The sequence below is a fragment of the Podarcis tiliguerta genome (genome assembly GCF_965153285.1).
Source record: "Podarcis tiliguerta genome assembly, chromosome: 8".
In the NCBI taxonomy this organism is placed as follows: domain Eukaryota; kingdom Metazoa; phylum Chordata; class Lepidosauria; order Squamata; family Lacertidae; genus Podarcis; species Podarcis tiliguerta.
The window spans coordinates 64,593,627-64,609,470 of record NC_139541.1 but is presented as its reverse complement, the minus strand read 5'-3'; the positions used below and the strand labels follow the sequence as shown (position 1 = coordinate 64,609,470).

At 38.7% G+C, this 15,844-nt stretch overlaps 1 protein-coding gene across 50 annotated transcripts in view; it reads right to left on the bottom strand.

Annotated features, from left to right (window-relative positions):
* Positions 1-15,844, bottom strand: part of EPB41 (erythrocyte membrane protein band 4.1) — a 136,124-nt gene that overhangs the window by 35,400 nt on the left and 84,880 nt on the right. For 6 of the 50 annotated variants that reach the window (XM_083454795.1, XM_083454800.1, XM_083454811.1 and 3 more), the window contains 4 exons: positions 15,048-15,164; positions 13,102-13,218; positions 10,302-10,504; positions 5,934-5,996 (listed from right to left, as the gene is read on the bottom strand). In XM_083454795.1, coding sequence (XP_083310921.1) covers positions 5,934-5,996; positions 10,302-10,504; positions 13,102-13,218; positions 15,048-15,164 — 500 coding nt within the window. Of the gene's footprint in view, positions 1-5,933; positions 5,997-6,734; positions 6,777-10,301; positions 10,508-12,589; positions 12,716-13,101; positions 13,219-15,047; positions 15,165-15,844 lie in introns of all 50 variants that reach the window. The other 44 variants (XM_083454784.1, XM_083454792.1, XM_083454803.1 and 41 more) reach the window with 18 other exon arrangements.

The following is a 15,844-nucleotide window of genomic DNA, read 5'->3' as shown; positions in this document are numbered from 1 at the left end:
GAAAAAGAAGCCAAAAAACAAAACCAGCGAAAAATTTATTAAACATGCATTTACCACCTTCACACTATCAAATTCACTGCACTAAGCGTCTCAGTCTCCATTAGCTCTACTCACAATCTGAACTAAACACACATTGGGAATATCACTTTTTCTTCTTTCCTCAAAAATAAAAGGATATAATTTTCTAATGAGTTATAGGTGTCCCCCAGTGAATCATTTAAGTAGTTTTCAGTTTTAAATCTTCTTACCTAGATTAACAAATAAACTCAGAACTATTAATTGAACACTGTCTCTCCACACCCCCACAATGCTGAATTACTTTTAAATAAAAGTAACTATAAATCCCCAATGCACGATAAATAATGTTAGCATCTTTAAGGCTGCAATCCTGTTACCAACTTACCTGGGAGTAAGTCCCATTGAAATCAATGGGATTTACTTCTGAGTAGACATATATAGGATTGCGCTGTAAGAAGCTGGCTCTAGTATCTGTTTCTATGATATACTGTACTACTGAGCTTCACAAAAGCAGCTTATGCATATCCTTTTTTTGCAAAGCATTAGCATACATTGATTTAAGCAATGCAAGAAAAAATAATTCGGGAAGGATGCCAGAGGTTATACAAAAATCAATTAAGTCACTGGCAAACCTAAATTCAGAAAATTATGTTACTTCCCCCTTGCACTTTCCACAGTAGTGTGATTGATTTGATTGATTTGATTTATCATACTTAGAAGGGGAGGGAAAGACGAGGCAGCATATGTGGCAATTTTCCATGTGCAGGAAGCATTTTGCTCTGAAAGATGAACTGAGCCCTTGTAACCTGGTGTAGGACATACGACTGGCCTAGGTCCTCCTTGCAAGTTAAGGGCTGAAAGAATTCAAGAACTTGAGTGTGTTCTGGGTTGCACTCTGAACACTTTCTATTATGGCTTCTAGATTTGCCCTCTGTTGTAATCACATATGAGAACTTTCCAGATAGCGTAACAGCCATCCAAGCCACTTATTATGCCTCATGAGGAACGGTTAAGGGAGCTGGGCATGTTTAGCCTGGAGAAGAGGAGGTTAAGGGGGGATATGATAGCCATGTTCAAATATATAAAAGGATGTCACATAGAGGAGGGAGAAAGGTTGTTTTCTGCTGCTCCAGAGAAGCGGACACGGAGCAATGGATCCAAACTACAAGAAAGAAGATTCCACCTAAACATTAGGAAGAACTTCCTGACAGTAAGAGCTGTTCGACAGTGGAATTTGCTGCCAAGGAGTGTGGTGGAGTCTCCTTCTTTGGAGGTCTTTAAGCAGAGGCTTGACAACCATATGTCAGGAGTGCTCTGATGGTGTTTCCTGCTTGGCAGGGGGTTGGACTCGATGGCCCTTGTGGTCTATTCCAACTCTATGATTCTATGATTCTATGAATATAAAAGAGAATTCAGACAGCCCCAAGAAAAGTCTGAATCATTAGGGCTGTATCCAACTAAGTTCTACTCGGAGTAAACTAATTTAAATTACAGTGGTACCTTGGTTTAAGAACAGCTTAGTTTGTGAACAACTTGGATTAAGAACGCTGCAAACCCGGAAGTAGGTGTTTTGGTTTGTGAACTTTGCCTTGGAATAAGAACATGTTTCGCTTCCTGTAGAGTGTGTTCCATTTGTAAACTGAGTCCCCCGCTGCTATAGGAAAGCACACCTTGGTTTAAGAACGGACTTCTGGAACGGATTAAGTTCGTAAACCAAGGTACCACTGTAATGGATCCAAGTTAGACTTGGAACAGGAGTGCAGTAAACACTCCCAGGTAGGTATTTTGTGTTGTTGTCCTTTAGACTGTATTTTTGCTTTGGGAACTGTTGAGACTCCTCAAGCTCCTCTTGTTTCAGGAAAAAATTCCAAGGCTGGGTCATAAGACCCCTGAAGTGATCCAACCAGAAGGAAGGCTATACCATGTAAAATGGCTCATGAAAATAGACATGTTTCTACTTAATTGCAATATCCATTAAATTCAATTTGTGCCAATGATCTAGTATCCAATACTTAAAGGTTCCCAGATTTTTAAAAGACCTGGAATAGCTCAGTTGGTAAAGCATGAGACTCTTAATCTTGGGGTCATGGGTTTGAGCCCCATGTTGGGAAAAATATTCCTTCATTGCCGGTGAGTTGGACTCAATGACCCTTATGGTCCCCTCCAACTCTACAAAACTATGATTCTATGAATTCTTAAACATAAAATACTGGGAAAATTTAATGGACACGAACCAGGGTGGGCCCTTGAACAATCTGGGACATAATTAGGCTAAACCACTGAGTAAGAAGATGTCAACAAGATTCGGGCTGCAATCTTACACATGCTTTCCTGGGAGTAAGTCCCATTGAATACAGCATGTTGTTTCAGTTAACATAAACAGGGCCTCATCATTAAGAAGGCTTACACAATCCTAATGGAATCTAACAGTGCCAGTAAATCTGTGACTCTCCAGCAGGAATATACTGTAACCCCCTTCTTCCCAGATCATTGACAAAGCAGGCAAAATCTGAAGCGGAACAGATTCCCCATCCCTGCTCTTACATGTTAAGAGCTCCAGTCATAAAGCTGTTTTTTACTCCAGAAATATTTATAGAAAGGCGGGCATTTTAGTCTGTTGTTTTTGCTGCAAAGGGTAATTGAATTTTAATATATTAAATATTCATCTTTAAAGTGTCACAAAACTTGGTTGTTTTTATTCCAAAATATTTTAAATGGCCAGATTTTATATTTTCTGAGGCAGTTTTGTATAATCCAAGATCAACCTCCTCCCCAAAAGCTTATACAATTAACAATTATACAATTATACAAAAGCTTATACAATTAACTAGTTAAGTCATGCCCTATTTCAATGGTTCTACTCTGAGAAGGACCATGGCTGCCAGGGCTTCATTGCAAGGTCATGCCACCTGAAAGAGCAAAAAGGGAGTTTTTCATTATCAAGTGTGCCACTGCTTCAAAGGATCATATGGTGATTTAAATCTAAGACAAACTGCACAAATTGAAAACTGGAGAACGGCAGATCATAAGGTGTTTAACTGGGTCTTGTGTGCTTCTTTTAAATGTTGTTGTGATCATCCCTGTGGTCTGATAAGATAAGACAAACACTCAGGTGCGTCAGTGGATCACTCTTCTTTCCTAAACACAATCAGATGGAACTGAACTTGCTTGTCCGATACACAAAGTCAAAAAGAAAAAAATAACCACAATCAAGGTTATAATTAGAGGGTTTTTTGTTTTTTATTTGATGACCAGTGAACACCTGCAACAAAACAGTTAAGAGTCAGACCAGGCATGTGAATGGGAGTTGGTAGTAGGCACTGGATCATACAGAGCCTTATATGGCTACAGGGAAGGTAACAGTACTGGAAAGAGACATGTGCATCAAGTTATAAAACCTCAACTGGAAGGAGGTAATAGATTAAACTATCAGATCAAGGACAGACTAAAATGTCATGGGTGAAATTTTCACCACCTCTTGCCAGAAGAACTCTTCTTGACTGGATTACAGACCATTTTACTGATGTCCAAAAGTTCTGCACTGTGGCAATCAAACCCTAAAGCTGTAAATCACTAAATTAAACTTCAAAAAGTAGTTAGTGCATTTTAAAAGAAGAGACACTGTTTACGAAACTCCTATTAGCTGCTATTTCTGTAAACGTGGATAAAAACACATAGCACATAAGAATGGAGTCAGTATAAGAAGCCACACATCTCCAAATATCAGTAATATATGATTGGAATGTTCAACACTTCCGAGATCTGTGGGATACAAATTTAATGAGTATTAATCTGAAGGCAAGGTAGCCATGATCTACATTGTGTAGTCAAAGCAACATAAAATTTAGTGGTTCTAGAATAACAAGAAATACAAAAAAAAGTTAAATCAGTTGAAATATAGCAAATGGCCTATGCGATGAAAATAGCCCCACTCTGCTGTGTGGAAGCAGGTGTCTACACTTTTTAAAACATGCATTCAGAGAAAAAGATTATGTGATGACATTCTACTTCCAGATTTTAAAATTATTTGCAGAGTTAAGATATAAACTACTATAATATCAGTGCTTTTAAATGCTACTGAATGATTTGTTAATTTTGGGGAGATGGAATATATCTCCCAAGAATCCTATTAGTACTAATTTGGTGGTAGAGTACATGTTCTTCAGCAAAAGGTTCCAGGTTCAGTTTCTGTCATCTCCAGGTACGGCTGGGAAAAACTTATCTCTGAAACCTAGAGAGGCATTACCTGTTAGCAGAAGACAACTAAGCTAGGTAGACCAATTGTTTGACTTGGTACAAGGTACTTTCCAATGATCATCCAGCAACTATGCATTTGGAATGCTCCTTAGGCTTGATCTCCTGCCACTATCACTAGTTTTTAAAGCAGTACTGTCCTTTTACATTAAAAAAATGTAAGAGCATACAAATGCCCCAGCAGAAACTAAAGTACACAAAATAAATGCAGTACACCTAGCCTCAGTGTAGCTCAGTGAACTGAAAAGAATGAAAATGGTGAAGCAGAACTGCTTGGTGGATTGTGACCATGGTTCCCTAGTAATTCTGCTAGATATATTGCAAATCACAAAGATGGCAGGGCTTAGTTTGCTGGGGAAACAGTCCTTGGTACTAAAATAAACATAAATTGCAGGTAGCTTTGAAGTCAGCTGTCCAGGACAGAAATCCTCAAACTAGAGGAAGATGGCCATTTGCAACTTTGGGTGGGATGGAAGATAAGCATACTCTCCAATCACTAGGTATTACTACTCAATTTGGCTTCTACTGACAAACCCTTATCACTTTCCCTTATGCAGGATATGAAATTAAATATCCAGTTCTGCTAATACTTTCCTTGTACTCTTCCTTACAAGGTATCCTGAGTTCCAGTTAGTGCTAGATCCAAATCTGAGTAAGTGCTTACTTTTGTTCTTTCAAAAGGAAACACATCAATTGATGGTCTCTTTGGTACAAAGAGTTTCTTAGGCTACTTTTTGCATGCATGGTCTGCCCTAATTTAAGCCTGCAATCCTATACGTAGTTTCTTGGGAGTAAGGCTACTGTACTCAATCAGATTCACACTGGAAATCTAGGCAACACCTCTTCCTACTTACAGAGTGGGCTTTTCCACCAGGAAGATTCCTCCACCACTACCCTTCTTTTATTTTGTTTAGTGCCTAAAGAGTTATGAGGATCTTTATTTACTGCTTTATAATGGCGTCATTAATCCCAATGAATATATTACCCTACTGATATTTCCTAATTTGTAGCGATTCTTGTACTATAACCAACAACTGTCCCTCTATACACCAGGAGGGGGAGTGTTGCCCTTCTGATGTTACTGAACCCTCAACTCCCATCAACCCCAGGCATCATGACCAATAGTCAGGGATGATGGGAGTTTAGTCCAACAATATCTGGTGGACACAAGGTAGTCCCCCCATGTATTGTATCTTAAAGAAAAAGGCACTGAAGAAAGATCAGGGCACAAATTTAGTGTTCTGTCAGAACCCTATTAAATATCTATTCTCAAGTTGGTAATGGGCTTACAGGAAATAGAATGGCATCACAAAATGCAACTCTGAAAACCTGGCTACTCGCTTGGTTCCTCGTAGCCCTTCACTTTTTGTAGACAGCCATGTAATCAAGTTGTTGAGCTTTTAGAAAACACTCAAGTGAAAAACTATCCCAATCACATATTTTTCAGGTAAATTCAACAGAAGAAAAATCTAAACAGGTAGGAAAAATGGCTGTATAGTGTCATGTTTATTGCATGCAAAAGCCTATTTCAACGTCTTCATGCAACAGCATGCAAAACAAAAACAAAACAAATGTAGCAGCAGAGGAGGAAAAAGAGTTCAGCAAAGAATGCAGAGGGTCCAGGCAAACGCAACCGAAAGAAGCTTCAAATTCATACAAACCTCCAACATTAAATTGCTATGTCTTATATAAATGTTTTCACCATCTAGTCTCTTTGATCTTTTCTGTGAAAGTGAAAGAAAGGGGGGGAACAAACAAAAAAAAAAAGCACAAAAAAAATTAAAAGGTTGTTGTTGCAGGAATTTGCAAATCGGAAAACGAAAAAGGTTAAATTAACGTTCGGAAAGCTGTGATATGCCAATGGGGCGTAGGGTATGGAGCCACAAGATCATGTGAAGAATCTGAGGGAAATGAAAAGTTTTGCTCGTGAATCATGGGGAAATGTAATGAGTCCCCTTTAAAAAAACAGTCCCTAGGGCTTCGCTGGCCTATTTGTGTTGTGAGCGTTCTCTGAGTAAAGAAATGATCACGTACTTTCTGTGGAAGGCAATACATTTTGAGGAATACAGCTGCAAGGGACATCAGAATGTCCTGCTGGGTTAAAATCGGTATTTATTAATATTAATAAATGATATACTTAAATATATGTATGCAATCTGAAATATTTTAATCTGTTCCTTCTTATATTACTTCTGCAGTCAAGCATTTTTCACTTCCTTAAATGCTGACTTTTCACAGTTCTCATGGATGGATGACTAGATTTTTATAAGGAGACAAGAATTAAGTTGTTATCTGCAATGTATAAAATCTAGTCCAAATCATCTGGACAGAGTAGACTGTCTTATAAATTAACAACTACTGATTTTTTTAAAAGGCACATGAAGCAACCAGGACACTGTCTTTTTAAATATGCATGAATGAGATGGTAATTTTGCTTTGATGGAAGTGAAGAAACAGCTAACCTTCCTCATTCTTATTGGTTCTTCCTCTTTTCCTGCACGCTGCTGTTTTGTGATAGATTATATAAAAAACGGGGGGGGGGGAGGAAAAAAATGGTTCATTTATTTATTTTGGAACTTTCATCTTTCAGCCTTAAAAATAAAAAATAAAATAAAGAATACAAGCAACCTAACCAGACAAACCTGATTTTGGTCACCATTTGTGGTGGGTACTGACACTTCGATATGCACTTTCCCCACCTACATTAAAAAAATAAAGTGGCAAAAACATTTTTTTGCTTTGTTAGTAGGGTGTTGGAAACAGGTTTGTTTCAAAAACAGCTATTCGTTTTTGAAACATTTGTAAGCATGCATTAAGTAACATGCAGATTTTAAAGAGTTACAGAAATAAGTGACACCATACCTTTACAGTGACAATTTGTTAGTTCACCATAACTTACTTTGAATTTAACATTTTATAATGTTTTTATAGATATTTTTCAGAAATAAAATATATAGAGAGAAATAAAATACAGTAAGAAAACAATTTTGGAACAAGTTCTAGATTCAATTTTCCTATCCACTCTCTGATCAAATTTAAGGGTTAATACATTTTAATAATGCTAATAATAATAATAATAATAATAATAATAATAATAATAATAATAATAAATTATGTATACCCCACCCATCTGGCTGGGTTTCCCCAGTCACTCTGCACAGCTCCCAACAGAATATATATAAAAAGCCACAAAACATCAAACATTAAAAACGTTCCTAAACAGGGCTGCCTTCAGATGTCTTCTAAAAGTCAGACATCTGATGGGAGGGCGTTCCACGGGGCGGGCGCCACTACCGAGAATCAATACCAAAGATCCCAAAATTTACTTTAAACATGCCTAAATGCTTGCACACATCCAGTGTGTTTTTTCACTTATTCTCCCTTTGAAGACTGGAAAGAATATCACAACATACTGCCTAAACTCTCCCCCCACCCTGAACAGCTTGCCACATGGCCTGGTTCAAGTTCCTTGAGCATGTGGAACTATTTATTTTATTTGTATGCAGCTTCGTAAGAACTGCGAATAAATACCACAAAGCAATCGAACTCAAAGCAACATGCACATGATCATATAATAAACATCAATATAATCACAAATAACTAAGTAGTTGTCTAGTTCTTTTGATCCCCAGTTTAAGAGTAATATACGTAAGGCAGTAACTCTTTTCACATATTTAAGGAACAATTTAACTTTAAAAGTTATATACTAATAGACATTTCGAGGGAGCTTTTGGAGAGGCTCCCATGCAAGCCCCACTGGATATTTTTAATATTAAAGTTTTTGTGTGCACAATCTGAAAGTGGACTCATGTGCTGCACCATAAACCAACTGTGAAACTCTCCCAAATTTTAAGTCTGGTTTGCAGTGAAGCATGATATATGTACACGGATATGCTCTTTCGGGTGGAGGAAAGAAGACTAAAATCCTACTATGTGAAAATCTAGCTACATGATCCTTTGGGATACAATGATTGAAATAAATGCACATTGTGTGGTGGTGCTATCAACTCCACTCGTTCCTATCTGTCAACTTATTGACTTTATCTAAATTACTCCTATTTCTGGATATACACACAAATACAGAACTGGTTCATGCTGTCAATTCTGGCTCCACTGAAAATGCCTTTTCAGCTGGTATTGCAATAGCTGAAAATGTATATCAATGGAGATTCTGGTTCTTACGTGACCATCTCCATACAAATCACTTGGAAAGCGCTGTAATGGAGATGAAAATGACCCTGAGAACTGGCTCTCAGATTTCCTGTTGGGTCATAAAAATGCCTTGCCGGAATTAACTCATCAGTGGGAAGCTAAATGCTCCACAGAACTCACAAGTAGAGTATGATCAATGGAAAGACCCATTCCCTGATATCATTGTATCTGGTGACAATGAATTATCTGCTAATTATGCAGTGCAAATCATAGGGCGTCCTATTGTAGTGTCCTGAACTTGTTGGCAAGCATAATCATTCAATGACCCACAAGTTCCAAAGCTGAGAAAATAACTTCACACCTTTTCCAAAAACCTCTCTTGCCTATTCCCCTCCCCTGATTATTCTTTAAGCTTAAAATACCCAACCTCTTCCAAAAGGCTTAAGAATTAATGCTACAAAGCCCTGTTCATTTCATTTGTCTTTTCCACTTTCTCCCAACTATAGAAACACAAGAACTATACCATACGGCCTTTAACTGAAGTCACACCAACAAACGAAGTGTATGTTCTACTGTACGTTACACAAATTACTCTTACACAAATATATGTAAGAGATGAGCAGAAAAATGCTAAAGTAGTCCTCTCCTAAGAAACTTCTATCATGGAGGGTTTATTTTCTTATATCATGTAAAGAATGACAATCAACCTATGTCTAGTTGTCAGCATAAAAAGAACGTTAATTCAGGGAAAGCAAATAAACTGACATTCTGTAGGTGCTGAAAGATTTTGAGTTTAAACCTCAGCAGCTGTAAATGCACAAGCTCAGCTCAAGAATAGGCCTGATCACTGATCAGAATTAGTGGAATTGCAAAGGCAATCAAGCCATGTCATTACAAGTCATATGATCAAGCCATATATTTTGGTTTTGCTTACTAGCAGGCCATAATTTGTAATAGCAAATAAGTCCCTATACACTCGTATAAAGTGTTGCATATCTCTGCAACAAGAGTGTTAAAAGCAGAACTTTTCATAGAGAAAATAGATTGTACCTCTCATCACAACAGTGTTGTCACCAAGCCCAAAGGACATCTGAGTACAGCCACAATTAATGGGACTTAAGAACAAAATTTTCTCCTTAACTCCTACAGATTTCAATGGGAGTAAAATAAGTTTCACTGTTTTCAAATGCAGCACTGAGATCAAAACAAGTATGACAGAACAAGCAACTCACAAAGTCGCTTGGGACACCAATAAAGCCATGTGCAAACTGATTGCAAATGCCACAGTGAATACCAGAGTGGAACCTTCTGACAGAGCACAGGCATTTTGGAAGGAACCCAAAGACTCTGTGTTCTCAGAAGAGCCAGAGGGTGAGCAACTCTCTCCAGCTGCAGGTATGCAGAGTTGGAAAGTACAGTCATCCCCCTACCTAGGCAGAATAGTCAGGCAGGAAAAGATAAAGGACTACTGGAAAGTATTGGTTACAAGGTTCATATGGCATATTTAGAATATAAAAGGAAACCAGAGAAATGTCCTGATTAGTCACAGTGGGAATTGTTTGGCCACTGAGGACAATTGTGACAAACGTTCAGCTTGAGCTTTCTCCTGTGTCAGGAGGCAGTGTCAGGAGGGCTGGGCAAGAGGTGTAATCTGCCATTCCAACTCTAACCTACGTCCAGAATACAGAACAAAGAGGAAATAAGGGCACACTTTCCCTGGTGAGCCAAGGAGACACCTTTATTGGCTTCTTTTGGCAACAAGGTGTATTGCATGGGCCCTGACTGAGATGAACTCCTACATAAAGGACCCTTCAACTTTTTATTTTTCTCACACACAAGCAAACAATATATAATTTAACAGCGGTAGTCTAACATACCTGGGATCCTTCAGCATGCTCTGTTTTGGTTTTCTCTGGCAGAGTTTGTTCGTGTTGTACCTCTTTTCTCTCCTTCTCAGCTTTAGTGACCACTGGCTCCTTGCTTTCAGATACAACTGGAGGAGTTGGTTCGGTTACATGGCTCTGAGCAATAGCTGGTGCAGATGTAGGCCGTGGGCTTCGGTCTGGTGTAACCACTGCTACTGCTGAGTAGAAATATATTTTGTTTTAGTGAGAGTGAGTGAGAGTGTGGCAAACCCCCAAAATCCTACCCCAAAGAATGAAAAAACCAGGAGCAAAGGAGTCACAGCAATGCAAAAGAAAGAAGTGCAAAGCAGCTGGCACTGGTTTAATGTGGAAGGCTAAGTTTGTTTTTAGCATGTGTTGAATAAAAGTTAAGAAACCAAAATTAGATATCACTCAAGAGCCACACACTTAAAATGCTAGTCAAATCCACACGGTAAAAGCACTTGGACATTTCAAATTCTGTTTTTATAAAAACAGCTAATTGTGGTGTGAATAATCACCAATATTACAACAAAAGCCAGATTACTGCTGTTTACCTAATACCAATACACTCAAAACCCAAGACCCAAGAAAATATGAACTTGTTGACTATAAACATGTTTGTTTAAAATGGTGGACGGGCCTCAACACTGATGGCCCTTGTGATGTACCGTATTTTTCACTCTATAGGACGCACCGGACCATAGGACGCACCTTGTTTTAGAGGGGGAGAACAGGGGAAACAAATTCTCCCCCTCTGCTCAGGACCCCTTCAGCGAAGCGGCAGGAGAAACGGAGCCCCTTCCATTTCTCCTCCCGCTTGGCTGAAGGGGTGCTGCACAGCTCTCCCTCTCTGCTGAAGCCAGGAGAGTCTTGCTCTCCTGGCTTCAGTGAAAGGAATTTGAAGCCTGCGGAGCGCAGCGGGAACTCGCGCTGCGCTCCACAGGCTTCAGGCAGCTATCCCTGAAGCCTGGAGAGCGAGAGGGGTCCATGCGCACTGACCCCTCTCACTCTCCAGGCTTCAACGAAAGCAACGCGAAGCCTCCAGAGCGCGGAGGGAACGCTCCGTCTGCGCTTCGGAGGCTTCGCATTGCTATCGCTGAAGCCAAGGAGCCTGCATTCGCTCTATAGCACGCAGACACATTTCCCCTTAATTTTTGGAGGGGGAAAAGTGTGTCCTATAGAGCGAAAAATACGGTAACTTGCAATACTGCAGTTCTTTCCTGTGCTGTGAGGATAGCATCAAAAGCCCTAGGTTGTATGGGAGAATCTACACCACCTTTCTACAAAACCTTTCTTGGAAACTGGGTCAATGCTTGCATCAGGAGGTGACACAATGTGGACTCTTCCTACATGATATTGGGCTGCTGACATATTTGCAGTGCAGATGGGCACCGCACAATAACAATGTCAGAGGACACTAAGAAAAACCTCTAAGGAAGCAAGAGAATGTGCAAGTGCAGCACCACCTCCTGCCCCCAACACAAAACACATAAAATGTATTAGTATTAATTAATAGCACTGAGAAATTCTTATCAGCCCACAATTGTATATGTCCACCCAGAAGAGCCATTGCCTTCACGAAAGACATTTGCAAAGGTTAAATTCAAATACCAAGTACATGTTTAATCAATTAAATATACTTAATAATCAAAAACTAAGCTACTCAAGTTAAAGCATGATCTTGGACACCAATCTATATCTTGCACACTTTAGCATTAACTAGAAGCACTTTAAGTATGATTAAGAAATTGTGAGCAGGCTGTAGGATCATGCACTTCCTCCTCTGTCTGTTAAGTTCTTTACGGATCCCAAAAGGCAGGAACCTTTTGTGTTTTCCTTCCACACTGTGGGCCTACTCTGCCACTACTGGAAGGTCATGCTTACCTACACTGATCATGCAATTTCTCTAGAGTACGTAAAGTCAAGGGCCTCGCAAAACACAAACACCCCAGAGCATGCATTCTGCAAAGGTTAGAATGGCATTCAATCTACATACAGCCCTTTTCAAAACTGCTATCTATGGATGTTCCCTAACTTTCACAATGCTATTTGGTGCTTAAAGAATGATGGTAATTTAAATTCTTCTTTAACAGTTCTCAACAGAGCTGTTGCTTCTTTGAAATCTCATACCATTCTGTGAGAGTGCCATGCCACTAGTAAGTTTTTGTCACTGCAGTGAGCACTAGTGAATTCTTAGGTGGTAGAAGCAAGAGAGAGTGTATTAACTACAAAGGAGAAAATATTAGCCACACAAGTGTGAAAAGCTATCACTGTTATACCTGACTCCTCCTGAACTGTTTCAAGTAATAGCGGTTTTTGTTCTAGATTCTGCACCACAATTGTTTTTTCTTTCTTCTCCTCTTCTTTTATTGGGCTTATGTCAAACTTTTCAAGAACATGTATGGCTAAAAAAAGTTATGCATTCATTTTAAAACTGTTAAGAATAAAAGGGAAAGACTACTAGGACTACATTTGCTGGCAAATCTTGCCTTGCCTGAATGCTAACCTTACAGAGTATTTATTATTCCTTATCTTAAGCTTTTTAAAAATAAGATTCCAGTAATATGTTTCAATAAATCATGCACTACACAAAGACAGATACAGCATAAAGTTGCTATTGATTTATTTAGAAAGGTTGCATACTTTTGTGTATGGTATAGTTAGTTCAGCGACTATCATGTGGGGGCTTATATTATTGATATTAGCCTTTAGGATCTTAATATTTTCAACAGGGGAGAAAGCAGAAAGGAATGTTAAACCACACTCATATGAGAAGCTGTCACACTTGTACCTGACTGTTTTTCTAATGATTCCACTATTTTTGGTTCTGGAACAGGAACTTTAAATACTTCAAACTTCAGCTCTTCCTCAGTCACTATTTTTTCAAAATTCTCAAGCGTATCTTTCGCTAGAAGAATTGCACAGTAATAAACCGCCAGTAAGATTTCAATTTTTAAAACCCTCTAGGTTGTATCAGAGTTTTACTCAAAGCAGACCAGTTAAATTAATGGACCTACATAAGTTGTTGTTGGTGGTGGTGTTTACTGTTCATTGGATTTCTTACCTAACCTTCACCCTAAGGTTCCAGGAAATGTTACAATAATATAAAAATACATTATTAAAACACAGTTTTAAAAATTAATTTCAGACTAACGGGGTGGGCCCTAAAATATCTATCTCTCTCTCTCTCTCTCTCTCTCTCTCTCTCTCTGGTGTCCAAAGCCAGGGTAAAGAGCTGGAACTTTAACGTATGATAAAAGCTATACCGTGAAAGTGCCAGGTGCACCTCTGTATGGAGAGAATTCCATAGTTTACAGGCTGCCACGGAACATGTCCTCACCTGGATCACCAACCTTCAAACTTCTGAGGGTGACAGAACTACCAAGGCTGCTGCTGCCTTTTGACAATCCTAACACTTGATATATTAGTCATGTCCATTAATTTCAACGGGTTTACTCTGAGTATGACTAACACTGGATACAACCCTCCCTCTAAAATGCGAAAGTCCAATAGTCAGCCAACAGGCAGAGCTTTAAAAAAAAGTTTTACCTTTATAAAGAATTTAGTGTATTAGTGGTACAATCATTATGGTTATATTGTTCTTATCTACAACAGAGGCACACATCTGAAGAGAATACAGTAAAGTCACTTAAGAAGTTAGATCCCCATCACAACTCCACCTGCACACTAACATAAGTACAAAGAGCATGCTTTTGTATGAGCTAAGATGTTGTTCTGTAGGAGGCCACATCTTTCAAGTACTTTTGTTCAGCCTTATAGTATGCAATGTTAATATTGTGCACAAGAAATGATTCTCCAGTGCTCAAATAATAAAAACCCCACTAGATTTCTAAAATGAATTCATGCAGAAAGAAGTGTACAGGGATAAACCCTACTTCATTTGTATAAAGCTAAAGAGGAGCTCCCAATACCAATAAGCAGAATGCTCTGACTAGATCCTGTTGATAAGAATATAACAGAATAACATGAAAGGTTAGTGTGAAGAAGCCAAACTGAAAACTAGTTCAAGACCCATTGTAAGAGTCTTTTCATTACAACAGAAATGTGCTCAGCTAACATTGCAAATGCAAATGTATATCAGATGAGAAGCTATGCAGTTTCTAAGTATCAGTTTTTGGGGAAAGTATTATGAAAAATTATATGTCTTTAGAGACACACTTACGTTTTGGTAAGAAACTTAAGGTCTCGTTAACATTAATTCTGAAACAACTGAAAGAAGCAAGCATGTCCTATACACCTGGGAGAGTCTGAATACAATTTTAGAGTTGCAAATCTATTATTTTCCAGCACAGCAATTACAAAGCTCTCAATCTGAGAATTCAAATGTGGGGTGGTGAGGAGCAAGAGGGGGGGGGGGTAACAGCTCCATCTCAAGTTCTTTTCTTTCCATTCCATTGTGTTGCAATTTAATACAGGATGAGCAAATATTTGTATTTCAGTCACCTGACTATTAATTCAAAGTGCAAAGCATTTTTGCCAGTCCTCTGAAATCTATGCTACTGCTGATGCAAGGGCTTTTATGGAGTGAAGTACAGAAGTGGCCAACTGTGTTCTGACCAATTAAGACATTGTTTTATTTCTTTGAAGGGGAAAAAATGGGTGCCAGAACATATGAAGCATTTCAGATTCAGATAAGATGTCTCAGCTCATGAAAGGATAGAAAAGGCACCGCAGAGGCAAGAAGAGAGAGAGAATCAGAGCTACCCACAGCGATACCTGGCTTCTCTCGAATTTGTTCCACAGGTTCTGATTCCGGAACCCCAACCAACACCACATCCTCCTGCTTCTCCTCCTCTACGGGTTTGAACTCTATTTTTTGAGAGTCACGTTTAGCTGAAGAAATTGTGTACATGTTACAGAATATTCAGGATATAGTATATATAAAGAGAACATTGTAGATTTTAGTCTGGATATAATTATTGTTTGCTCTTATTCTTTGTTGTTGGTTCTTCAATTTGAGTTTCAGCAGGGCAATGATGGAAAGTGGAATTTTGCCTCATTCCAAAGTAATTTACAATTTTATCTCAAATTGTACAGCTGTTAGTTATAATTAACAGGATGCATTCAAAGGCACACCATTTAATTTGGAGGGGGGGTAATATAAAAGCTACCTTTATGAATGTTCAGAATTTTAGAGTCCAGTTCTTACATTATCTCATCAGCTTGGGATTCATTACAAAGCAAGTCCTTCTCATGCCTTGTCCCGTGTAACCTTGGACCAAATGTGAAGAGCCTATGTTGTGACTTCTCCTCACACCAGCATCAATGCTCTTAGAAACCGGCTCCTCACATTTCCCAACAGAAAAGGCATGGAGTTGCAGTGGCACCCGTGTGTTCAGAATGTGGTAAGAACTGTGTATAAGTTACTGAGTTCTACATTCTTTCTTCCCCTAGGGCATATACCATGGACAACCTTGTAAAACAAATTAATTTAATAATCTTAAAAAGAAAACACCACTTGATAAAGAAAAAGCCTTTAAACGAATATGAGCATCTGAAAACCAAATTAAACC